This window comes from Gadus chalcogrammus, unplaced genomic scaffold, assembly GCF_026213295.1.
Source record: "Gadus chalcogrammus isolate NIFS_2021 unplaced genomic scaffold, NIFS_Gcha_1.0 GACHA074, whole genome shotgun sequence".
In the NCBI taxonomy this organism is placed as follows: Eukaryota; Metazoa; Chordata; class Actinopteri; order Gadiformes; family Gadidae; genus Gadus; species Gadus chalcogrammus.
The window spans coordinates 132,425-157,939 of NW_026613509.1; the positions used below are offsets into that span (position 1 = coordinate 132,425).

General features: G+C 44.2%; 1 protein-coding gene across 1 annotated transcript in view; it reads left to right on the forward strand.

Moving 5' to 3' along the window:
- The first annotated feature begins 11,264 nt into the window (after nucleotides 1-11,264).
- Nucleotides 11,265-25,515, forward strand: part of LOC130378378 (zinc finger protein 345-like) — a 151,098-nt gene continuing 136,847 nt past the window's right edge. The window contains exons 1-13 of the mRNA XM_056585155.1: nucleotides 11,265-11,441; nucleotides 11,678-11,737; nucleotides 12,064-12,181; nucleotides 12,446-12,562; nucleotides 13,274-13,353; nucleotides 13,575-13,701; nucleotides 13,833-13,946; nucleotides 14,152-14,273; nucleotides 15,600-15,743; nucleotides 15,840-15,904; nucleotides 16,096-16,286; nucleotides 16,714-17,381; nucleotides 25,466-25,479. Of these exons, the coding sequence (XP_056441130.1) occupies nucleotides 11,717-11,737; nucleotides 12,064-12,181; nucleotides 12,446-12,562; nucleotides 13,274-13,353; nucleotides 13,575-13,701; nucleotides 13,833-13,946; nucleotides 14,152-14,273; nucleotides 15,600-15,743; nucleotides 15,840-15,904; nucleotides 16,096-16,286; nucleotides 16,714-17,381; nucleotides 25,466-25,479 (1,781 nt within the window). The 5' untranslated portion in view covers nucleotides 11,265-11,441; nucleotides 11,678-11,716. The remainder of the gene's footprint in view (nucleotides 11,442-11,677; nucleotides 11,738-12,063; nucleotides 12,182-12,445; nucleotides 12,563-13,273; nucleotides 13,354-13,574; nucleotides 13,702-13,832; nucleotides 13,947-14,151; nucleotides 14,274-15,599; nucleotides 15,744-15,839; nucleotides 15,905-16,095; nucleotides 16,287-16,713; nucleotides 17,382-25,465; nucleotides 25,480-25,515) is intronic.

The following is a 25,515-nucleotide window of genomic DNA, read 5'->3' on the forward strand; positions in this document are numbered from 1 at the left end:
ACTGTAGCTTAAGTTACTCTTAACTTATATATATATTTATATAATATATAGGCCTAATATAATAACAATAATAATAATAATATATAAATATATAAGGTCGTGTGTGTATAGCTTATACACATGACAGGACACTCATATCTTTTCAATTGTTATTCATTCAGAATATTTACATACTATTTGAAAATGAAAGAGGCTGGGATTTTGTTTTATATCATTTGTTTATATTGTTCAGTAGTATATGCCTAAATGAGGCCGTAGCACAGTTAACGGACGAGCAGAGGTGGTGACGTCATCGAGTCCGCTGCTGTTCCAATTGCAGGTACGTACTCGCGTGCTCGCAAGTATGTGCTTGAAGTACAGACTTGCCAAGTACGTGCTAGCAAGTCATCGAGTCCGTAGTACGCGTGCTACGAATTGAGAAACGGCCAATGTCTAATATGAGGAGAACTGGCACTCGCGGGTTAGTTCCGGTTTTCTGGACTGGTTGCAGTAATAATCTTTGACCACGGGGCGCTCGTAGGCGAGTCCAGAATGAATGGGAGCCAACGGGGTTTTATCCTCAGAATCCACTTTTCTCACGATGTAATTTTTGAAAGTTGCTATCAAAGGGTGGGGCTAAGATAATAAACTCAGCTGAATATTGCATTTTTTAAGGTCACGTATCTGTTCTAAAAAGGCGTTAAAAACATGCGATGACGTCACACATTGTCATACTGTCAGAGGTACTGCTTTACGGCAGTTTCTAAAGCACTTTCCTTTTCCCGCAACGATAACACCAGCTGTTGGAGGTAAGGCTTTTTTTTTGCTTAATACCCTAGTTACAGAATTTTAGTGAGCTAATGTAAAAAAAAGAAATGCGCGAATGTTTTACATATGTATGTTACTTTCAGAGAGTGTTTTTTCTAATCCTCACTAGTGCCGATGATAAAGCTTTTTTTTTTAGTAACGATTATGAGCCATTTCTTTCTCCTAAAATAGAAACCTGGATTAGAATCATAATTTTAAGACTGCATCAATTTAGTTTACATCAGTAAACAATCTGCTAGAGAGCAGTGTTCTGTTGTTCTCCTCATGCCTCTTCCTTTCTTGATCTCTACAGTCGGACCTTGATGCTGTGACAACGGACAAGTCTTCTTCCTCTGTCCTTTTCCCCTGCCTCTGTTCAGTATGTTCAGTGTTGTTAAATCATTTCTCTTTTTTTTTTATTAGTTACTGTTCTTATTGTGTTCTTGTTAGTGTGATGTTTGAATAAACTTGCCTGTTGCAATGTTGGTATAATGTTTGTATATTTACTGTTATACAACTGTTACTGTTTCAATGTGACCCAGACCATATTTCTCATTTAACAAACATGTGTAGCTTATAATGTGTTGCATGGCAGAGCAATTATATTCAATGGCTTAAAACAAACCCATCTGTAAAGATCAGTGAATGCATAGAAATCAATGACAAGTGGTGTAGATGGTTTTCCCTCTGTGCAAGGTCATTAGCCCAAGTCCTACAAAAAAATAACGACTGTAATAGCAGAGCTTGAAGTTGTTAAATCGTTAACTAACCATTTGTATGGAACAATCGGTTAAGGTAAGTTAAGTGCTTGAGTCTCGACACTTTAGAGAATGTCTTGCGCGCAACTTGAATAAGCCATGTGCGATATTACCCGGCAGGGGCGGAGTGGGACACTAATAGCCACCGGGAGAATCCTCCCCGGTCCGGCCCTCCCCCCCCCCCCCCCCCCCCCCCCCCCCCCCGCCAACAACGTTTTTTTTTGTTTGAATTTTCAGTAATAAAAAAAAATTCGGTAAAAATGAATGATATAATTATAATTAAGAAAATAAAAATGTGTAAAATAGGCCACAGTTCTGCTCTGTGCGGAAGAGAATTGGCACTCCGAGAATTGGCGCACTTCCTTACTAGACCGGTAACCATAGCAACGCCGGTAAACAAAAGCAAGCAAGCACGAACTTGCTCGCCTTCTCTGTCTGACGTGTCTTCAGGGTCATTCCATTAGACGTGGGGCCGCTCATATATCCCCCTACATTTCCGAAAATGGACTTGCCCTGCAAGCTGTTTATTGGATAAACGCATTTCCCAATCCCAGGAGTCTTTGCTCCATTCTACGTCAATTCAAGAACAAACAAATTAAAGTAAACTGTAGTTCGTATTATTTATTTATGGCTATGAAAGTTCTGTAACGCCTGAATAATGAAGAATTAAATGAAGTAAAAAAAAATAATATAAAAAAAAAAACATGAAAGAGACATAGAGAGTAAGCAAGTGGTATAAATATTGGTTGGATGTTCACGAGATATATTTTGTTTATTTCGGGGATTTGCGCGGGGTCTTGACGGGGAATAAATTATGCTCAGGGCCGGCTTGCAGACGCTTCGCGGCCGCTCACAACTGTGGGCCGGTCCAACTGACTTCGCAGGCCGCTAAACAATTGCGGGCCGGTCCACCTGACCTCGCCGGCCGACCGGGAAATCTCCCGATCGTCCCGACGGCCACTCCGCCTCTGTTACCAGGGCTCCAGCGCAACTTTACTTACCAGGTGAAGCCTCAGGTAGCCTAGGACCATTCATACAGGAGCAAGCAAGAACGTTACCTTTTTCTGTCCTTGGGAAACGAAAAGACGGACAATCCGTTTCCACTGTAAGTGCAGTTTATCAATCATTGCACATTTACGAGGCATTTCTTTTTTAAACTATCTTTATTTTCGAAAAATAGACAATGACAGATTGAATGATATTGAGCGGGATATTGAATGTATTATTTAAGGTGGTCATACTGTACCTACCATGTATATAACACATTGAACATTGAACACAAGAAATGGAAGAAATTCCATTTATGCCCATGTACTTTCACCATACATACTATCTAAAAAATAAAAGGACCTGCAGGAAAATATAAATACAGTACGCAAAAATTGAGTTAACACGTTTCTGATTGTTCAGCTTCAGATGCCGTCAAGAGGGGTCTCTGGTCGTAATCAGTCGCAAGTCCGTCCCTGACCAATCAGCATTCATTAGCAGAATGCTAGCGTGTATGGCCAACAACGGCCCAAACTGTAAGAAATCGAATGGACATAAGTACTCACTCATTTGACTTTTGAACCATAATCTATATTGAACTTGCGGAATCTACAATAAAATTTGCGATATTTCAACGACAAGCAGCTGAAAGAGGCATAATTAGCCGTCTAGCCCCATAGACTCCCATTCAATCTGGACTCGCCCGCGATCACCCCCAGTGGATGTCTCATGGAACTACAACCAAAATCGGTACAACGGGGCGTATAGGGAGTGCCCAGGCTCTTCGTAGATGGGCTCTGATGTTACCCAGGCCCCCAGGATAGGCACATACTTCCGCAATCCACCAGTGCTCAGAGGCCAAGCCTGGTATTGCAGCTGTTTAAGCTGGCTGTGGACGGGGGTCTGTCATTTCATGTGGCCCAGAAGTAGATATCGCCGTCCACTCCAATACAAGTGGGGAACAGGATTGTGTCTACGCAAAAAATGTCTGGATATCAATCAAAGGCTCATAATTATATTTCTACCCTGTTCTAAAAAAATGTAAGTTTTTTCTTTTCAAAACGCCTCCTCACGTGTTTTATTAGCTTTTTTAGTTTATGTTGGGTGGGCAGATGAAAGGAGTCGTACTGAAACAAACGGCTCCTTGCTATGGACCTATTTTGAAGTGCACGGCTCCATTAACTTCCGAATTAAATTAAATTCCGAATTAACTTCCATTAACTCCATTAACTTCCAAAGTCTGAGATTTGTCCTTTTACTTAACATGAATGGCGTTGAACACGGATATGTAACACACATAGCCTATCATTGAAATAGCTGTAACAGGCACGGATGTATTGATTACCTGAATGATTATGGGAGACCTACGTAATTTTCATAATATGTTAATTGTCTAATATTAACATTTCAGTTGCGTTGGTAGGTATTTCATTTTCATTTGCTTGTTTAGCTATGTATGACAGGGTTATGGTTAGCTATGTATGACAGTTGACAATGTTGGTGTATTACAATTCATTATTTGGGTAGGCTACTCCAACTTCGTTGCTGGTCGATATGTAAACATTTACTTTCATATAAATTATTGATTGCATTTTTCGTAAATAGTTAGTTGGAAGCAATCTGTTTCTTAAGCAATCACATTGAACTGAATTTTTTAGGCCTACATACGTTTACTATGTTACTATGGTATTATATGGAGCAATCTTACATATTTATGAAGTTTCCAGATCAATAAAGTTCTATCTCTTTTTATTTGAACTGCCTGTATGTCCTCTTGATTATAGTATTACAGTTTGTACCTTGGTTATCAGCTATCTTAGAATGGTGTCCAAATGGCTGCATGTGTAAGAAATATAGGATTTGAACCAAGTGTTACAATAAAAAAAGCTTTTATTACAAGACCCCCCACCCCAAATTTTAACAAAACACTTTTTTGGGCTGTTTGGCTGGGGCAGAAGAGTGGAAGGGGAAACAAAGAAAGGTAGCCTAAAGAAGAAGTAAGGAAAGGAATGAGAGGAAGAACAGTGAAATGAATGAACAGTGTGATAAACGCAAATGATTACCAAAAAGGTTATAATTACTGATTTATCAAATACGCAGAGAAGAGCATCATCGAATAAAGATTAAGGACCTGGATTATATATTACAGTATTGAAAACTGTTGAAATTACAATTCAGAGTGGAGAAGGCTGAAGGCATTGGTCCTAAAAGTGTCAGTATCACCCACTCTAAAGATCCCAAAGGACAATGTGGTATTGGCATATATATTCCAGAATTTGAAAAAGGATATGGATATAGAGTGGGTGACTTTATCAGTATACTCAATCGAGGTGGCCACAATAATAACCGCTCTTAGATGGGTTGTAGATACTAAGTTTTATAACAGATAATTCAAGTGAAGATTTGGTGATAGAGGTAAAGCATCTTCTTTTAAATATTATAAGCCTTGGTTTAGTTATTCAGTTCTGTTGGATTCCAGCCCACCATGGAATATATGGCAATGAAATTGCTGATAAATTAGCTAAAAGATACTAACCTAATTAGAAGAATTTAACCTTAAGTATATATATTTTTAATTTTTTATTTATTCATTTCTTTTGTTAGTTTGTTTTATTTTGTTTATTTTGTTTCGTTAGTTCTGTTTTTTCTTTGAATTTATTTTTATGATTTAAAGTATCATTTGCCAACGTCCTTGTCACAAACTCCTGTGTAGTAGTCCAGTAGGTGGCGGTATATGGGGAAAAACTATGATCCGCCACTAAACTAGAAGAAGAAGAAGATATCTGCATCCGGTACGTCACGGACTAGGTCACGTGTCTTGGCCCCATAACGCGGAAGCAAAACGCTCCTGTATGTTGGGATCTATGGTTGGGACCATAGACATCATATAGGTAGACGCCGCCTCCACTGCTTCAGCCCGTTGCCTAGGCGAAACGCGGCGCCGCCATATTGGTACGGGAGCTCTCTGAAGCCAGAGGTCTGTCAGACGTGTCAAAACAAGCGCAAGTTGCCAGGAGCTGCGGTTTATCTGGATAAAAATCACGATAACCTTTTACATTTCGCAACCAATTTCATGGAGTATTCAAGGGTTTATGCTCTACGTGAAGTGTGTGAAAAAGATTTGCCTCTACGTTACTTTGAATTTCGCTAGTTAAATCGCCAGTCATACATGTGCATGGGTCTATGATAAACGCTCACTTTTCTTGCACAGCCCGTGCACTTTGAAAATACTGAGAAGATCTATAAACTATCGAAATAGTGCTTCTTTAGTTACTACGTATTGACCATCATTAAGAGAAATATATTATATATTATTATATATATTATAAGAGAATATATATATATTCTATAGCAGTAAAAATATACACATCTCAATATATACATACACATCTCAATAGTTGAACTGTAATATAAATAACATAGCATATATATAATACAATATAATATAATGACTCAGTATAATGTGCAATGGAATAACATATATATGATATATATAATATGTGAAACAATATAATATATTTTAAGTATAGGTATATATTCATATTATATAATATATATATATTTGTACATTTGTACAATTTGACATAATATACAATCATGCTCATAACATTTTCACATCTATGCAGTGCAATTTACAAAATATATAATTTCACACAATATATTGTGGCGAGCAGCGCGGGAAGGACGAGACGGGAGCCCAGGTTTAAATGGCGGCGCAACTCTCGTGCCTCAATACACCGCACGACCCCGAGAGCTGCCTTTATTCAAACACACACACATAACAGAAAACACGGCACACCTGACCGACGGACATACGACTCCGGGTAATGGTTGCCGACAACACTACACACAATAAACACACAAACAATAGAGACCCCAAACCCGTTAACCCCACTTAACCTAATAACATAAACAACTTATCTAAAGACAATAAACCCCCTTTTCCCCAAACAACGTTATGAATACCCCATTACCCAGACTCCCCAGGGGTAGGAGTCACCACAATATGATATAATATAATAATTTAATCTAGGCTAGAACCCTTTAAAAAGTATAGTCTTGCTGAGCTTTTTTTGACTGTTGCCAGTCTGTAATTGCAGCGTGCTCAGTTTTGCAATGTGGTGCAGCCTGATTTTGTGAAATACAGACACAACCAAGGACAACAGTGCAAAGTGGTGGTTTTCAATGCCAAATTGTGTGTCCTGAATGTGCTCCTTGAGGAGAAACACATCATCTGTCCAGATGTGAGCCCGGACAAACTGCTTGACCACAGACACACTGACAGCTTGCCCTGATGCACGCTGGCGAATGAACCGCTCTGCTGACCTGACCACCTTCACTGTCCCCTCTGAAGGAATCATCAGCCCTCCTTTGTTCTTCAGAGTCAGCAGGTGGTAGCTCTCGTCGAAAGATGCGCGTGCAGCATCTGTCACCAGGCTAGCACGGCACTCACCACAGGACAGCTTTCTCAAAACCTGCCGCACCACAAACCCTGCAATGTAGACCAGTGCGTTTTCCACTAGGCCACCAAAGCGGGTTGGCAAGTAGCTGTGGTCCCCAATCAACGCAGAGACATTCACGAAGGGCACCTCAAGCTCTTCCGTTTCAGAGGGAGAGGACATCTCTACAGCCGACAGGGACACGGTCTCATCCTGTGGTGCCACATTCCCTGAAGTGCTCGGTGTGACACCACATCGGACCATGAGCCGGCGGAAGATGCCCTGGAACTGGCCTGCGGAGGGATTGTTGTTCCAGCCCCCTAAAAACCAAAAACACACAACACTTAATACCGATATTTACTCTTCTCAGACGTCAAAGACTTTTTTGGAAAGACAATTTAATTAATTTAGAAACTTCTGAGATCCTTACCTGATGCCCTGATGGAGTTGAAAAGGAGCTCCAAATGATCCTGGCTGAACCGGTAGGTGCAGATATATTGCTGACTCTGCAGCAGCTCAGGACACATCAGCATTAGGGTGTCAATGTTGATGACAAACCCCATGACAGACAGGTACCTTAAAGAAAATGTTTTGTCAGTTTGAAAGTTGTAGATGGACATTTCCTGACATTTCATGGACATTTCCACATTCACCTGTATGAACTGAAAAACCGCAGACAGCAAAAAGATCGGAACAAGAGAACAGAGCATCATATGCATGCATAAGCAGAGCATGCACATATGGAAGAGTCACTATTTAAAAGACCTCTTTGAACGATGAAGGGGAGTTCCATCCTTCATCACCAAACTGATTAAGTACTCCCGGCCTCTGGACAAGATTTCCACACTCCTTGTCCAATTCAAAGATCCCAGGGGGGCTTTGAATCCTTTGGCACGGGGATTGCGGCTGTTCATAATGTCAAACAGCCTGTCAATCATCTAAAAGAAATTGTTTAGGAAATAGAAAGGAAGAAGATGGAGATGAAGATGAAGATGAAGAAGATGGCCAGGACCCTTTGATAAGAAAACAATGTTTGAATGTAGTCTTACCTCAATGAATTCGGCTGTCGCTAGAGAGAGGGTGAAGCGTGGATACCCCAGGTCCCTCAGCGTTCGGAGCGCTACTGCCACAGAGCGACTCAGCGTCTGTGCAGCCAGGGACACCTTCATCTTCTGTGAGTCAAACTGAATGTGCTTTTCAGTGACCCTGTTGGCAGCATGCAGTCCATTCTTTGTTTGAATATCGTTCAAACAAACAACGTAGTCCCAGTTGATGAGGCCAGTTCTGCTACAGATTGGGCTGTACGCTTGCAGCATGTTTCTTGCCAGCTTCAACATGTGGCAAGCGTCCATCATGACAAACACCCTCTCGCCAGTCGCAGGATGGGGGAAAAATGTTTTCAAAGGCTCACAAGGGTTGGCCTTTAGCTGGCACCCCAGCTGGTTGCACATGCTTATGTTTGATGCATGCCCATCCATTGTGAGGGACATGACCCGGATGCCACGCTCATGCAGGGCCTCCATCGCATGTACCAGCAGGACCTTCTGTGTGTCGGGCGTCAGAGACTTGGTCAGGTAGTAGGCAATTGGAGCCTTCCAATGGCCTTGTAGGCCAACCACCATAAAAACCAGAGCCTCAGTGGCAATATCTGTCTCGTTTAGGCCATCCCCCAAGTCCACAAATCCGGTCATTTTCTGGGAATGTGGACTGTACTGGACATGTTTCCTGATGGCCATGCCATCCAGCATGAGCGCCACACGTCCATACTTCACTGGATCTTCCTCTCTTTTTCTTCTCAACATGTCCAGCATCATGGTGTTGAGTCCAGGCTTGGAATCCACAGAGCTCATCCACCTTTATCAAATGAAAAAGTAGTTATTATTAAGTAGCAATAATATAATAAAAATGTATTTTGAACCAGTAATTTCCTATCACTAAAGTGCAATTAAATGTAATGGCAAATACCTTTGCAATGTATGTGGATGTGGTAGGTGGAGGTGGAGAGACTCTCTCAGGTAAGAGTAGGCTTTGGGCCCGTGCAGGTGGAGAGTGAGGGCAAACTCCCTCTGCTCTTTAGTGTACTCGTGGCCCTGTTTGGACAGGAGGCCTAATGGAAGATCTGAAATGCAGATAGCACAGAGTAATTAGTAAGTGACTGAAAGAGTATGAATGTCATTATGAAAACACCAATAAGCTAATGTGTTTATTTCCAGGCAAGGCCATATGAATGCAAATATGTAATCTTGTCGTGGCTGTAGACAAAAGCCAACAATCATTGTCTTAATAGCTCTAGCTTAAAGATGCACAAAAGCCAGGAACCATGACTGATTGCTCTAAACAGGTGCCCATAAACACCTGCCAACAAAGGTACCTGGCTATTGTGTGTCTTGAAGCTAGAGCTATCAGACTATGATTGTTGGCTTTTGTCTGTGCCAGATGCTATTCAAACTATGAATGGGGGCATATTACAGACGTTGTCAGGTATTTGGAGTTTAAGTTTGATATATGAAATTCAGACAAGCCAAGCATTTGAACACATTATTGCAGTTGTATTTCTTTGGTTACAGCCCTAAGATATACATGACATTCAAAGTTTAATTTCAATGTTACCTGAGTATAAGTCAAGCCTCTCTTGCAGCTCTTCATTTATGAGGTTCTTCCCCCTGAGGTCCTCCAGAAGACAACGCACTGTTTTCTTCGCACTCTGCTCTCGGGCCTTTGAGTTCCTCATCTCTTTCTCAAGACTCTCCACCCTAGCCAGGGCTTCATTGAGTCTAGTCTTGAGAAGAGTGGGAGATGGAGGCAATGCATAAATGTGTTCCTAGTAAAAAAGGACAAAACAGTAGTGAGTAATGTTTATGATGCCATGATGCTCACTGCTGTTTTGGGGCATAGCTAGTGTAAATACTCACAAGGTAGTTAGGTGAAGGTTCAGTGACTTGTAATGATTGTAAAGAACAGTCAATTACAAGGCTCGCTTCAGCCTTCCTTGAGGCTTGTGCAGTCCTGGCTGCCACTTTCTAAAACAGAAGAACAAAATACTTGAACAGGTGTATCTCATTCTAAATCATTCCAAATGAACACACACACACACACACACACACACACACACACACACACACACACACACACACACACACACACACACACACACACACACACACACACACACACACACACACACACACTAAAACCATTTTCAGCAAGCTTAGTGATGCACTTACTCTTTTGAGATGTGTTGGGAAACTGAACACAGATGGTTTAGTTCCATCCCTGAGCCTGACATTTTGGCCTGTCCGGTCAAAATCCTCCGGCTGAACCTCTCATTGGCAGAAAAGTCTTCCCTTTTCACAGCCACTTCCCACTGTCTCCTCAACTGCTTCTCTTTGGGAAACCTTAAAATTGCGAGAAAGGTTAGCTAGCCAGTCAGTCAGATTCATAATACAGATGTATCTTTAAAAAAACAAAACATTTAAATAGAAATAACGTTTAAAACGTCAATTTCGGCCGGTGACTGACTGCAGGTGCATCTCACAGGTGCATGTAGAGTATCGTGACATTTTTTCCGTAGTTTCATTCATAACGTGACACCTTCATATATTGTAGAACCATTACATATACAGTGGCATGTTTTGAGCCTTTTTTTGTTTTAATCTAGTCTCTTTTTTAAATACATCACAGAGAGAAATTAAGGCCAGTCGCTCAGCCGAAACGCAGCTTTCCGTCGCGACCATAAATGCTATATAATTACATTATACATACATTGTAATTACTCACAAGCAAGTAGTGGTAGATTATATATATATATACTGTATATCCTATATTTCTTGACAATATTATCTCCTGTTGACGAACGATAGAATAAGGCTTTGCTCACCATGTCCATTTCACGTTAGACTAGCTATAGTCTGATTCTGGTGGCAACTTAGCTGTCTCAACAGCTCTTAGCTCTCAACATAACACATGATCTACGTGACATGACTGAATTTTACAATTACAAATAGAAACAATTGTTTAGTCTTACTTGTGAAAGGTAATTCCTTGCGATCTCGTTTGAATCGTCCTGACGGTAGTGCACCCCCAAGCGGCGCATGAAGTAGGCATCTTCACTCCGAAGACGAAATAACTCCCGTACCAAGATGGCGCCGACGATTTATGCCGCCCAAGGCCGAAGGGGGCGTCTACCTATATGATGTCTATGGTTGGGAGTGTCCTTCGATCCACACTTCACGATTAGCCCGTTTTGAGTACGGCATCCGGGTCCTTGAAGTATACTTCTTTTCGCCGGATCTGAATTGTAACGTACTGCGTACTCAAATGTTGGCTAGTAAGTACGGACAGTACGGGTATTGGAACACGGCAGAAGGGGCGGGACTTCTCCCAAGTTTTCCCGCTTCTTCTCAGTTTGGGGCCGAATCAACTGAAAAATAGAATCTCGGATCTCCATTTTTGTGCCATTCAAGTGCATGTGGTAAGGCATATTATGCTCTGAAATGTATTATATTTGATTATTATATAATTTAATGGCTAACATAACGAAGCATAAGTGGACGACGTAAGTGATTTATGGTCAGAATCCCTCCAATCATCGTGTTGACTAGTCAGCGCCAATTCACTAACCAACGTTAAGTAACTCTTATTAACTTAGCAAAGGGATGTTAGCCGTCGACATTTTCCCCAGATGTTCTAATTATGTTTCATTGTTAGACGATTGATCTGGACTCAAGCTGTAGGCCTACCAGTCAGATGAGTAACTCAGTGGAGGAGGTGAGACACCATATCAATACTTTAAACATCTGTTCATGCAACATTGGTGAGTTAATCACCATTAAATATGATCAGATAAGACCAATGTGTTCATGAAAGGGACCCTCCATGGAGAGAATGGCAATTTAGGAGAACGATATTACTTTATTTATGCAAAATATGTGGGATTTACAACAGTTAATTGGCTGCTCTATAGCAACTGTTGACTTTGATATATTCAGTATTACCTAGAATGTGTTACGGTTGTAGTTAAGGTTGTTTATCTACAAAGTGGTAAGGTTGTAGATGAACAGTATTGGACATTATGTTGTCTGTTTGTGGTGAAGGAGGACTTTGCGGATATCAGGGCCTACTTTTCCACAACAAAATGGAACCGCCTCTGTATGGCAGAGAAAAAAAGATTCCTGCAGATCAAGGAAAACCATTTGGTTCTGGCGTCTCTTGGTAAACCACTCATACTTAAATACTATTTTACTGAGTACATTGCTATACATACAGACACAGGTGGTGCTGCTGTACACATCACTGCTTCTTGTGTGTGTGTATGTGTATGTGTGTGGGTGTGTGTGTGTGTGTGTGTGTGTGTGTGTGTCTGTGTCTGTGTCTGTGTCTGTGTCTGTGTGTGTGTGTGTGTGTGTGTGTGTGTGTGTGTGTGTGTGTGTGTGTGTGTGTGTGTGTGTGTGTGTGTGTGTGTGTGTGTGTTGTCAGGCCTGTCCTCTGTGGCTCCAGCCTTCATGAGGAGAGAGAAGTCCGGCCAGGTGAGAGTCTGCTCACCTGAAGAGACAGACTCTGAGGAGGAGCAGCTCTGGACCTCTGGATTGACCGGTACAAAGACATTTACAAGACATTTCTGGAAGGGGTAATGTGCAGTGAACATTATCCCTTTCAAAGCCCTGAAGATACATTAGCCCGCTTATACTGCTTAATCATTCATTTGACCAAAGATATAGCAACAAAAAGGGGTTTTATTGATTTAAAGGGATTTTATTGCATCTGGAAAAAGGAAAACCTGTAATAAACGTATTTAATAATAGGTTGTACCTCATAGTAAATTAGCAGGTTATATTACCCATTTTAGTCAGTTAGTTGAAGTGAGTCGTTTATATATACTACTTTATAGTCAGTTAGTAGGAGTTAGTAGCATACATCCTTACTTATAGTTAGTCAGATATAGTAAGTAAGTTAGGTTTTATACTTCATTGGTTGTTAGTAGCTTATACTACCTTTTTAGTCAGTTAGTAGTAGTGAGTAGGATACTTCCTTAGAGTCAGTAAGTAGTTATTAGGTTAAATATTGATTTATTGTAAGTCAGAAAGTTAAATACTACCTTTATAGTAAGTTAATAGTAATAGGTTTTATACTGCCTTGGTTGTAAATAGCTTCTAAGCTACCTTTTAGTCAGTTAGTCATCGTTAATATAGTACATCCTTACATATGGTCTGTTTGTTGTAGTTAATAGGTCACATCCTAACTCATATAGTCAGTTGGTAATAGTTAGCAGGTTACATCCTAACCTAAAGCCAGTTATGTCAGCAGGTGCTCGAGTGTGGAAGCCACCAACAGTCAGACAGGGGTCTCTACAACAGCCCAGTACGTCAGATGCAGTTTCTGTACAGGTATAAAACAGCACACATCACCTTCAGCAGCCTTACCATGTCCTGTCCTCTATGGTACGAGACCTGCTTCATGTCCGTGTGACAGCAGACTCATGGATTAAGGGTATTAATGACACCAGCACGATGTATAACCTTAGACGTATTGTTGCTAGGAGGTAAGGTGTGTCCTACCCACATTAATAAAACAGGGAGTACTCCTAACTAGAGGTTCTGTCTGTCAGAGTCTCTCAGGGCGGGGCTGGAGTGACCAGGAGGTCTCTGGAGGGCCCACTCCTTCTCATCCAGAGATCGACCCCCCCGGAGGAGGAGTAGAGAGGGGCTCTGCAGTCCAGGAGGAGGTCTCATTGGGTTAGCTCTGATCCCACCACTGCTTCCCTGCAATAACACCTTGTTGTACACGTATAGTCTGTAACTGTGTGTGTGTGTGTGTGTGTGTGTGTGTGTGTGTGTGTGTGTGTGTGTGTGTGTGTGTGAATCAGTTCTCCATGAACATATGAAGGGCTCAAATGTTTATTCAAGAGAGACGAACCTGAGAAATGTTCTCAGAGTTAACTACCAAGAACCAGAAGTACCTAAGGATGACGACTACTTCTGTAAGAGCTCTCTCTCTCTCTCTCTCTCTCTCTCTCTCTCTCTCTCTCTCTCTCTCTCTCTCTCTCTCTCTCTCTCTCTCTCTCTCTCTCTCTCTCATATATTTCTTTATATTCACAAACCAATTTGTAATCTTCCTGTTTCTGTCTATTTGATATAGATTTGTAGCTGAAGCTCTTTTGGACGTAATAAATGAACTCTCTCCAGTCTGTGATGAGTGTAGGACTTTCTTCCTCGAAGAGTGCGAGGTCCACGGTCCTATCGTCTTCATGGCTGATCGCCCTGTTGCTGTCAGAGAGAAAAAGAAGACGCTGCCCGCTGGGTTTGAGGTATATGTCGTACTTTAACACAACAAAGTTCTCCCCGTCCAATGAGACAGTATAACATTCATTGTATAATACATTGCCCAGCTAATGTATATAAAAACAGTAATGTGAACAGTTATATTGCCAAAGCAGATGGATATATCTCTCCCCCAATGGTTCTTCTTCCTGAATCGTGCTTTCCGTCTATCTCTCCCTCTCTCCCCCCATTTCCCTCCATCTGCCTCTCTTTGTGACTCCCTCTCTGAACTGTCCCCCCTGTAGTGGTGCCGAGATGATGCCTCATGAAACGTCAAAGCCTCTCAGCCAGATGAACCACCAAAGTGGTTCGTGCTCGAAGCTTCAAATGAGTACCCTAGGGACATCTAGTGGTGAATGAAATTATGACAACCCAACCCAAAATGTGATTTTTGCTTTGTGTGCCGATACAACATTAAATCATTTGAGAATTGAAGTCATTTCAGTGATACATGTGTGTGAGTGTGCCATTCATAAAATGGCACAGAGCTCATGCTAGAAAATAAATCATTTGGCAAAAGTGTGTCTTAGCAGACGCTTTTATCCAAAGCGACTTACATCGGTAAATACACACATTGACACACCGACGGCAGAGTCAACCATGCAAGGCGACAGTCAGCTGTCAGGAGCAAAGTGACAGGGACACAACAACACTGAACTTGGAGGACCTGGGGATTGAACTAGCCACCGGTTACAAGTCAACTGCTCTACCTCCTGAGCTAAGCCGAGCCACCCTGCATGACAACTGAGAAGGAGTTATTAATTTAATTGCCATTAAAGTCGAAATCTCCCGCCAATACTGAACCCATATTTCGAAGCAGTAGCCCGAGGCGAAGCCTCGAACGTCACACCCTACGTCATTTCGCCAATGTGAATCCTACTCGAAGCGGAGCTTCGCTGGGGGAGGAGCCAAGGTACTCGACACACGCCCCGATGCCTCGACGCAAAACGTAACATCACTACCCCCCTGTCCCTCCCCCCTCTTTCCTTTCCTCCCTCCCTCTTCTTGTCTAAATCTCTCTCTTGCTCACTTGTTTCCCAACTACACATCTCCATTAATTTCTTATCATATCTTATCTTCCTCTCCCCCCCTCCATCTCACCACCTCTCTTCCTCTCTCCATTCCTCTCACCTCTCTTTGTCTCTCCCTGCCTCATTCTCTCTACATCTCTCTACTCCATGTGTCTCCATCTCGCTCTCCTCTACCTCTCTTGTATTCTATCTCTCCTCCCTCCTCCACCTCTCCCTCCCTCTATGTATTCCTCTCACTCTACGACTCTCCTCCTCTCTCCATCTCTGTCTCAAGTGGGGTAGATCAGAGATTCTGGGATCCCTGGGGCCGGTCTAGGGGTGTTTTACTGTGGAGACGGTGGCCTTCCCATTGGAACACACTTTGGACCCTACGAAGGACACAGGACGGATGAAGAGGGAGCCCTGGAGAGTGGATACTCCTGGGAGGTCAGTGTGTTTGTATTCATTTATTTTGATCTAGTCTTGTGTGTGTGCTTGTGTGTTTATTGGATGGCATAGAGTCTGATTAACAAATGTCTCCAGATCTACAAGAGCAGACACAGTGATTACATTGATGCAAAGAGAGAGACACTTTCTAACTGGATGAGGTAGGACCCTATTCACTTTTATACCATCTACTGCATGAATAATGTTCACAATTTTCTTACTTACATTACTTTATTGATAACATTTATATTTCTCCATGTCTGTTATCTGATCCACAATATTTTCTGTGTTGCTATGACATGTGCAGAAGATAGACTGTAAAGGTGTGTTGACGTACCTGTCTGTGTGTTAGGTACGTCACTTGTGCTCGTAATGAAGAGGAAAGGAACCTAATAGCGTTTCAGCACAAAGGAGGGATTCTGTATCGCTCCTGTGGCCTCGTGACTTCAGGAGCAGAGCTCTTGGTCTGGTATGGGGACGAATACGCCAGACATCTGGGAATCGGATTTGATCGACTGTGGAACAACAAGAGCTCTACTAAAGGTCTGCCTTAAAGTCTGTCTTTCTGTCGGGGTTTGGTTTCTATGCGGCACTTCATGACCACATCTCTCATTTTAATTCAAAAGAGCTTGGACAATAAACATCTACATTAACAAAGCAGTTAAGAAATTATACAGGAAATAGTAAAGTTTTAACATAAATTTAAACATAATAAACAAAAGATGACAACATAATAGAAAAATATTCTTACTTGGAAAAATGTCTAAATGCAAAATATACAGTACCATGGAGGTTTCAAAAAATATATACAAGTATACTAATTCAGGTATGCTTGATTAGGCTGATTAGGCTGTGCAGCCTTATCAAGCCCCAAAGCCTAAACCACCTGACTCTGGCCAGGTGAGGCTACTTAAACCAGCCATCAGCAGCACTCTCAAAAATAAAATAAATATGACTCTCTTTCTCCTAGGAGGGAAATCCCAGCTGACACCAGCACAGGCTTTCCCCTGTCCCGAGTGTCCGTACTCCTACACGTCTCAGATCTTCCTCCACAAACAAATGAAGAGGAGCCATGGCGACCTGTACGGCCGACTGCTGAGGAGTGGAGAAATCAAGGTGGAGCCTAGTCTCCTCCCATACGTCGCAGCCTCCTATCAAGAACCGATCGGAGCCTCCCCGGGAACCGTCCAAAGCACGAGCCAGATTCCAGCAGAAGGAGCCGGACAACACAGATGTGAGAAGTGCAGTAAAACCTTTAGTCGCCCTCATAGTCTGAAGGGACACCAGCGCATCCACACGGGAGAGAAACCATACCACTGTAAACAGTGTGGGAAAACATTTAGTCAATCTGGTCATCTGGAGAGACACCAGCGCATCCACACAGGAGAGAAACCATACCACTGTAAACAGTGTGGGAAAACATTTAGTCAGTCTGGTGATCTGAAGAAACACCAGCGCATCCACACAGGAGAGAAACCATACCACTGTAAACAGTGTGGGAAAACATTTAGTCAGTCTGGTGATCTGAAGAAACACCAGCGCATCCACACGGGAGAGAAACCATACCACTGTCAGAAGTGTGGGAAAACATTTAGTCGATCTGGTCATCTCAAGAGACACCAACAACTTCACAGAGGAGTCTCCACCCAAACAACCATGTGAAGAAACTAAATGGTTCCCAGACATCTGTTATTCAAATCGAATCAAACATGGTTCTTGCTGTTATATGTTAAAAGGGCACATGAACGGTTAATTGTTTATCTTATCAACTTTATGTGTTTATTTATATTCATGTCTGTATGAGTGAAGGGTTTTACCCAAAAAAAATTCAGAAAAAAAAAAGTTTGAGAGAGATAATGTTATTATCTGAATTATTTAACTTCCATTTGTCATCAGTAAGGTATCTTATATCTGACGTCATTGTTATATTTACTCCATTTGTATGTATTTATTTATTTATCCTGTAGAAATTCAAATAAAATCGGATATGCAGTGCTGAGAAGACTGGTTTTGTCTGGATAGAATAGAAGCAGTCTAACATGTTGGTGAATTATATTTGATATGCTGTTATGCATAACGTAGGATGCAACGGATGAGCTGAGGTCCCGTTACTGACCACCAGAGGGAACCACAGCACCACGAAGATGTTCCCCTTCCCTGGATTCAGTGACATTTTGAATTAATTATTGATAATTATGCTTCAATCTTCCAATAATAATTACTATTCACCTTCCTTCAATGGAAGTGAGAAAAAAAGGATGTCTGATTTAAACCGTTGAAGAGGCCTGTGATTTGGTAGGCTAATACAGTGAACAAATGATAGATATATCAACCAGTGGCGGTGGGTCAATAGAGGGCGCTAGGGCGCCGCCCCTCCGTGAAATAATCATTTCAATATATCTGCCAACTATTAATCAACTTTTATCAACACGAAATGAATCAACAAAAATACATAGCGTTTATCCTCGTTTAATTGTGTGATATACTTGTCACTGCCAGCACCCATTTAAATGCGTCTGAACGTCAATGATTTGGGCTAGGCTAGTTATTGGTAATTCAAAATAAAGCCCTCCTCCAAGTCAGGGGCGCCGGCCACGTTGAAGTCAATCTGAACTAGCTAACTTTGCTGTCTATCAAGTGTGAACGGCTGAATCTGCGTTGTGTTTCTTTTTTTTAATGAATGACGTGACCCACGATCTGTCCGGACTCGGGCACTCCGACGTCCATTTATTCGTTGCTGAATCTCTTCCCAAGGGTATCGGAACAAAAAGGGCGACTACATACAATATTATAACAAAAATTGTTGAAATAAAAGAAATAAAAGACATACCTGAATACACACATGTACAAATAGCTTCCTCTTAGCACTTGTGCCCTTACTCCAACTCCTCTACGAAACACACCGGGGGGGAAGGGGAACTAGCATGACTACACGAGGGTCAGGTGTATGCTCGGACATCGCAACAAAACACAAAGTTCCCCAAAACACTGAAATCTATCTAATAACTATGGATAGATATATACCCCAGACTTCCAATTAAACAATATATCATCAAAATAACTAATATAAATAATGATAAACTATAAGATGGTCAAAGATTTGATCACAAGATAAATGTACACACCTCTTCCCAAGGGTATCGGAACAAAGGGAAGAGGGCAGGGAGCTGACCTGGAGCAGGAGATTCCGGTGCACCACCCTCTCATGTCCGACTCGATCCCTGATCTTATAGACGTGGAGAGAAGGCTTGGAGGCCACAACCGTGTGAACAACCGGCTCCCATTTGTCAGCAAGCTTACGCTTCCCTCTGCCACCCTTGTTTGCTACAAGAACCTGGTCACCGACGGAGAGAGGCAGACCCTTGACCTTTTGTTATACTGGTCAGACTGGTGTTTCTGCTCAATAGCAGAATTCTTATGAGCCAGGAGCATAGCAGAGTGGAGGTCGCTCGCCAGAGACTTCACATAGGCATCATAGTCACAGACTGTCTCGTCACGGGGGACATTCTTGAATAGGAGGTCAACCGGCAGCCGAGGGACCCTCCCAAACATCAAATAGAATGGCGCAAAGCCAGTTGTCTCATGTGCTGTGCAATTATAGACAAACGTCATCGTCTGGACCATTTGGGGCCACTTCTGTTTGGATCTGGGAGGGAGAGACCGTAGCATGTTGCCCAGAGTGCGGTTGAACCTCTCTGTGCCGCCGTTCCCCATGGGATGGTAGGGGGAGGCCCGAGACTTGTTGACACCAGCCAGCTCCAGAAGCTCAGCGATGAGCTCGCTCTCAAAGTTCGCACCCTGGTCAGAGTTGAGACGCTGAGGGAAGCCGTAGACACAGAAGAAGTTGTCCCAGAGCTTCTTCGCCACTTTCCTCGCCGTCTGGTCCTTGCAGGGGAAAGCATGTGCTAATTTGGTAAAATGGTCAGTGACCACTAGCACATCCACAGACTTGTTGTTACTATCCTCGGCTGACCAGAAGTCAATGCAAACGAGCTCTAGAGGGGCAGTGGTCTTAATGCTCTCCAGAGGGGCTCTTGCTGCGGGCTCCGGGGTTTTGCTGAGAACACATCTGTGGCAGTTACGGACATGATCGCGTACATCCTTCTCCATATCACACCAGAAGAATCTTTGACGGGCGAGAGAGAGAGAGAACGAGACTGACCCTGGTGACCAGCCAGGTCATGAACACCAGACAATGCCTGTGACTTCAGGGACTCAGGCAGGATGTATTGGAACCTCTTGTGTTTTGTCAGTGGATCCCTGGTAACCCTGTAGAGGACTCCATGCAGTATAGTGAGCTTTTCCCACTGTTTCAGAACCCGAAGAGTACACTGGCTCTCATTGCAGCGCTCACGCCTGGAGGGTCTCTGCTTCCTATCTACATAGCAGAATACTCTCGAAACGACCGAATCCTGCTGCTGATGGTTTTGCAGGTCTGCCAGTGAGAGAGAGGAGAACAAATCCTGGCCAGGAAGGATCAACGAGCTCAAGCGGTCACTCATAGAAGCAGCCCTCTGCCTCGGTGCTGAGTCCCAGTTATCACAAGAGGAGAGGAGAGAGGAGACGAGATCCTCTGACATGGACACATCGACGGCCGCACAAGGAGCAACGCTCCCTAATGATTGAGGCTGACATGTCAGGCGGAATGAGTCCTGTACACATCCCTCCTCCACTTCACACACCTGTTCCAGCAGCCCGGAGTATGGCTCAGACAGAAGACGTTGGCTCAGAGGCTTCACAAAGGGGTCCCTGCTGAGGGCATCAGCCACCACATTCAGTCTCCCTGGAACATGTTTGATCTCGAAAGAGTATGGTGCAAGCTTAGAGACCCAGCGCTGCTCGCAGGCGTCTAGCTTCGGCTTGGTCATGATGAACGTGAGAGGATTGTTATCAGTCCAGACAGTGAACTTGTGTCCTTTGAGCCAGTGGCTGAACTTGTCACACACAGACCACTTCAGAGCCAAGAATTATATTCGATGGGCAGGATAATTTGCTTGGCTGCGACTGAGGGACTTGCTGGCAAACGCTATGGGCCTGGCCTTCTCCTGGCCAGCAGGAACTTGCGAAAGGACTGCACCTAGGCCATCCAATGAAGCATCGGTGGAGAGGATGAATGGCCTATCGAAATCTGGATGAGCCAACACCACACAATTGAGGAGCACCCTCTTCAAATCATCAAACGCCTTCTCACAGACAGGGGTCCAGTCCTGTGGAGTGAGCACACGGAAGGTGCCAGCTCTCCTGGTACCACCAGTGCCACTCCCCTTACGTTTCTGGCCCGCTGTCAGGGCAAAGAGGGGCTTTGCGATGGAGGAACACCCAGGGATGAAGTGTTGGTAGGACAAGACCATTCCGAGGAAAGATCTCACCCTCTTCTGTGATGGTGTGCAGCCATCAGCTTTCATCAGATCTTCCCTACTGAAACCAGAGATAACTCTGACTTTCTCCTGGTCAACTGAGACGCCACTGCTGTCCACCATATGGCCAAGAAATTTCACAGACCTCCTTAGAAAGTGACACTTCTTTTGAGCCAGCTTCAGATTGTTGGCCCTCAGCCGGGAGAAGACCTCCCCCAGACGACTCAGGGCCTCGCCTTCAGAGGGAGCAACTACTAACAGGTCATCCAGGTAACAAAGGAGGCTGGAGAAGTTCAGGTCCCCGAAGATGCTAAGCATCATCCACATGAAGGACGCTGGACTGTTGCACAGGCCCTGGGGGAGCCTATTGTATTCATACCAGCCCAGAGGTGTCGTAAAGGCTGTGAATCTCCTGTCAGACTCATGGAGAGGGACGTTATAGAACCCTGATGTCAGATCCATGGTACTGAATAAGGCATTCCCCCCAAGGCGGCAAGGCAGTCAGCCTGATGGGGCAGTGGGTGGGCGTCCCTGACGGTCTTTGCATTGAGCAAGCGAAAGTCAGTGCAGATTCTCAGGTCCCCGTTCTTCTTCCACACCATGACCAGTGGAGAGGCGTACTCACTCAGAGACTTGCTGATGATACCTTTCATCTCCATCTCAGACAGTACTTCTCTCAGGTGGTGGTAATGAGCAGGAGGGACTCTACGGTAGGGCAGTCGGAAGGGACGGTCGTCAGAAAGGTGGATACGGTGGACGAAGTCTTTTGCCTCCCCACAGTCTAGCTTCCCCTTGGAAAAGACATCCTGAAATTTTAACAACAGCTCAGCCAGCTCCTTCTTCCAATCAGCAGACACAGCCACTAATGTCTATGTCTGCTAACCCATGATCCTTCAGCAGCTGCACAGGATCAAGCATGGATTTCGAAGGAGTAGGAGAACCAGAGACATCAGACTGTGTCTCGCACAGACCTTGAGTGATGGGCAGATCCTCAACAGCCAGACAGGGAGAGACGTCAGCCAGCTTGACATTGCGGCGGAGCGTCACAGGGCTGTGTGTGGGGTTCAGGACCTTGACAGGAACCCAACGATCCCCCCACATGGGTGTCACGAGACGCCCCACCAGAATTTTCTTTGGGGTTGACCGCGCCGAGCTGGGCTCCACGACCACAGTGCTCCCTGGGGACACAGGACCGTTGCTCGGCAACTTCCCCCAGACCACATATTCCTGCTGAGGAAGGAGAGTGACAGCCTGCCTCAGCCTCACTGTGCCTATCTTACTTGGCAGCTCAGGGCCGACCACCGTGAAACGCAGCTCAGGAGCTGGAGGAACTGCTCACACTCTGGGTCACTGCTACTGGAGGAGATGAGCTCCCAGTACCTCTCAGTGGACTTCATCTCCTGTTTGATAGGTCTGATTACATTGCTCCCAAGGATGAACTCATCTCCATGTCCACGAACAACGAATGTCGGCACAATGAACTTAAATCCATAGACCTCAACATCCAGATCGTAGATACACTTTGGCCGTGTAGTGAGGCCACCACAACTGATCAGCACCACATTACCAGGCCCAGGATAAGAACAAGGGAGAACACCGGCAGCTCTCAGTTTGGATTCTGCCTCCTCATTAAGCGTGCATGACATGCTGCCTGAATCTAACATTCCTTTCAATATAGACTGGCCACCGACTGACACTGGAGCATAAAACAACTCACTAGCTCTGTCCACTCTCTGCGACCCTACCATTATGACCGTCTTGTCTTCAGGAAGCTGGCTGCAACTATTTACATAGACAGATTGCAAATCTCGTTCTCCAATGAGGGTGACTCCATCACTGCCCACGCTATCCCTCTCTCTACGTTGGCTGGCTCTGAGAACTCTGCTGATTCTGTGAGCGGGCGTTCTGACGAGGACCCCTCTGACCAGTGGCAAGAGAAGCGGTACACATAGAGAGGACTCTGTCAAACATAGCGTCCACCTGCTGAGGACCAAGCTCAACACCAGAGGGACTGGCAGTGACGGGAACAGGGACAGTAGCCGGGGCAGGATAGAGGGGGGACACAGGAGGGGACTGGGACGGGTTCATTATCATGTGGGCTGGCTGAGGCTGGCAATGGGCAGAGACAGGAGCGATAGAGACAGGATGAGGCAGTGATTGGTGTATCACTGAAGGGGCCTGATGTGGTTCACTATGCTGGGGATGATGAGAAGACACAGCCACAGGGCTCTGGCTGCACACTGACACATTCACTGCATGTTGGGCATGAGCTGCATTTCTTCTCAGACTCGTCATGTGATTATCCAGTGTCTCCTGAACCTCCGCTGCGGTTCATAGTTCAGGGGACTTCAACTTAAACAACATGGCGAGACCGGGGTCAGAGCAGTGGGTAATGAACATCATGACCACCTCAGTACTGGGGTCCTCAACGCCCTTTCCACGCCTACGGAGGCACTCATCAGCGACATCAACAGCCTTGTTAAGGCGGATCCAGTAATCCATCATGTCCTCACCAGCCCTCGGGGCAGTGCTGTAAAAGTCTTTCATAGGGAGGCTTGAGAACGTAAGCTCACTGAAGTTGCGCTTTAGAATGTCAAATACAGCTGTTGGGAATTCACTAGAGTCCAACTCAGGGTGGCTGCGTAGAGATACCTTCACCACGTCTCTCGCTTTACCAGTCAGTCTTGCCATAATCAGATCAACCACTTCAGTGCGCGTATTGCACTTCATCCTACCCAATGTAAAACAGAAGGCATAAAAAAAATAATATATATATATATATATAATCATTTATTTCTTACGCACCCAACTATAGCAAAATAGCGCAGTATTTACTTCCCCTTTAAGCACTCTTAACGACTACCTAGTACCTCATGCGCACTCAGCACTTATAACAGCAGGGGGCGGGGCAGGGCAGACAGCGGCGAATACGGTGAGGAGACGATGGAGATAGGGCCGAGCAGCAGAGCAGGGCAGGCAGCGGCGGGCGCACCCCGGCGACCAGGCAAGCGATGATGGTCGGCGATCCGACGGGTCAAACGGCACCAAGTGTGACCGGCTGAATCTGCGTTGTGTTTTTTTTTTTTAATGAATGACGTGACCCACGATCTGTCCGGACTCGGGCACTCCGACGTCCATTTATTCGATCTGAATGCACACATGTACAAATAGCTTCCTCTTAGCACTTACTCCAACTCCTCTCTTCCCAAGGGTATCGGAACAAAGGGCGACTACATACAATATTATAACAACATTTTTGGAAATAAAAGACATACCTGAATACACACATGTACAAATAGCTTCCTCTTAGCACTTGTGCCCTTACTCCAACTCCTCTACGAAACACACAGGGGGGGAAGGGGAACTAGCATGACTACACGAGGGTCAGGTGTATGCTAGGACATCGCAACAAAACACAAAGTTCCCCAAAACACTGAAATCTATCTAATAACTATGGATAGATATATACCCCAGACTTCCAATTAAACAATGTATAATCAAAATAACTAATATAAATAATGATAAACTATAAGATGGTCAAAGATTTGATCACAAAATAAATGTACACACCTCTTCCCAAGGGTATCGGAACAAAGGGAAGAGGGCAGGGGGCGCGGGAAACTTATGGGGTTCTCTGGAATGTGGGCGGGAGTACAGAAGGAGGTGGAGCCAAAACAAAGAACAAAATCAAATAGAGCATAAGGCGGCATGGAAAGCTAAACTTCAGGTAATAGAAAGAAAAACAAAGGCAATTGTGTAATTATAATTTAAAAGATATAACAACCCTGTTACATGCATAAAAATAATTAAACTAGCTGAAAACAGGGTGATGGTTTAAGGTACAGTCCAGATGAAAGCTCAATCAGTTTAACACAAAGCGTTTCCCTTTCTTTGTGGTTTGATATAGAGAAGATTCATCCACTGCAACACACGCAAGAGGCAAGAAATACATGGTGTACGAGAGCTGCATCATGGAGTTGTTTAATGCATGTCCAGTCTGCACGGGGGCATGTGAAGTTACAACCCAAAGGCTGGGGACATTCCTGTCTGTGAAGCAGCAGTGCCCCCATTGCACACTCGGAAGACGCTGGAATAGCCATGGGCGTCGATTACGGGGGGGACGGGGGGGACATGTCCCCCCCACTATTTGAAAAACGAATTTTGTCCCCACCACTTTTAAAAAAGGGGAAGAAAAAAAAAAAAAAAAAATCCCCACATACTCAACCGAAATCGTCGAGTCTAAAATCATGTGATAGGCGCGCTCGAAGACATCATTTATTAGATAGGCCTACCTAATAAACCGTTGGAACACACAAGACCGGAACCCATGGCAACGCCGGTAAACAAACCCTGACTCCCGAGAAGCCCAATCCCTATGAGCTCCCTGCGCTACGGCCATCCGGAGGCACACAGAG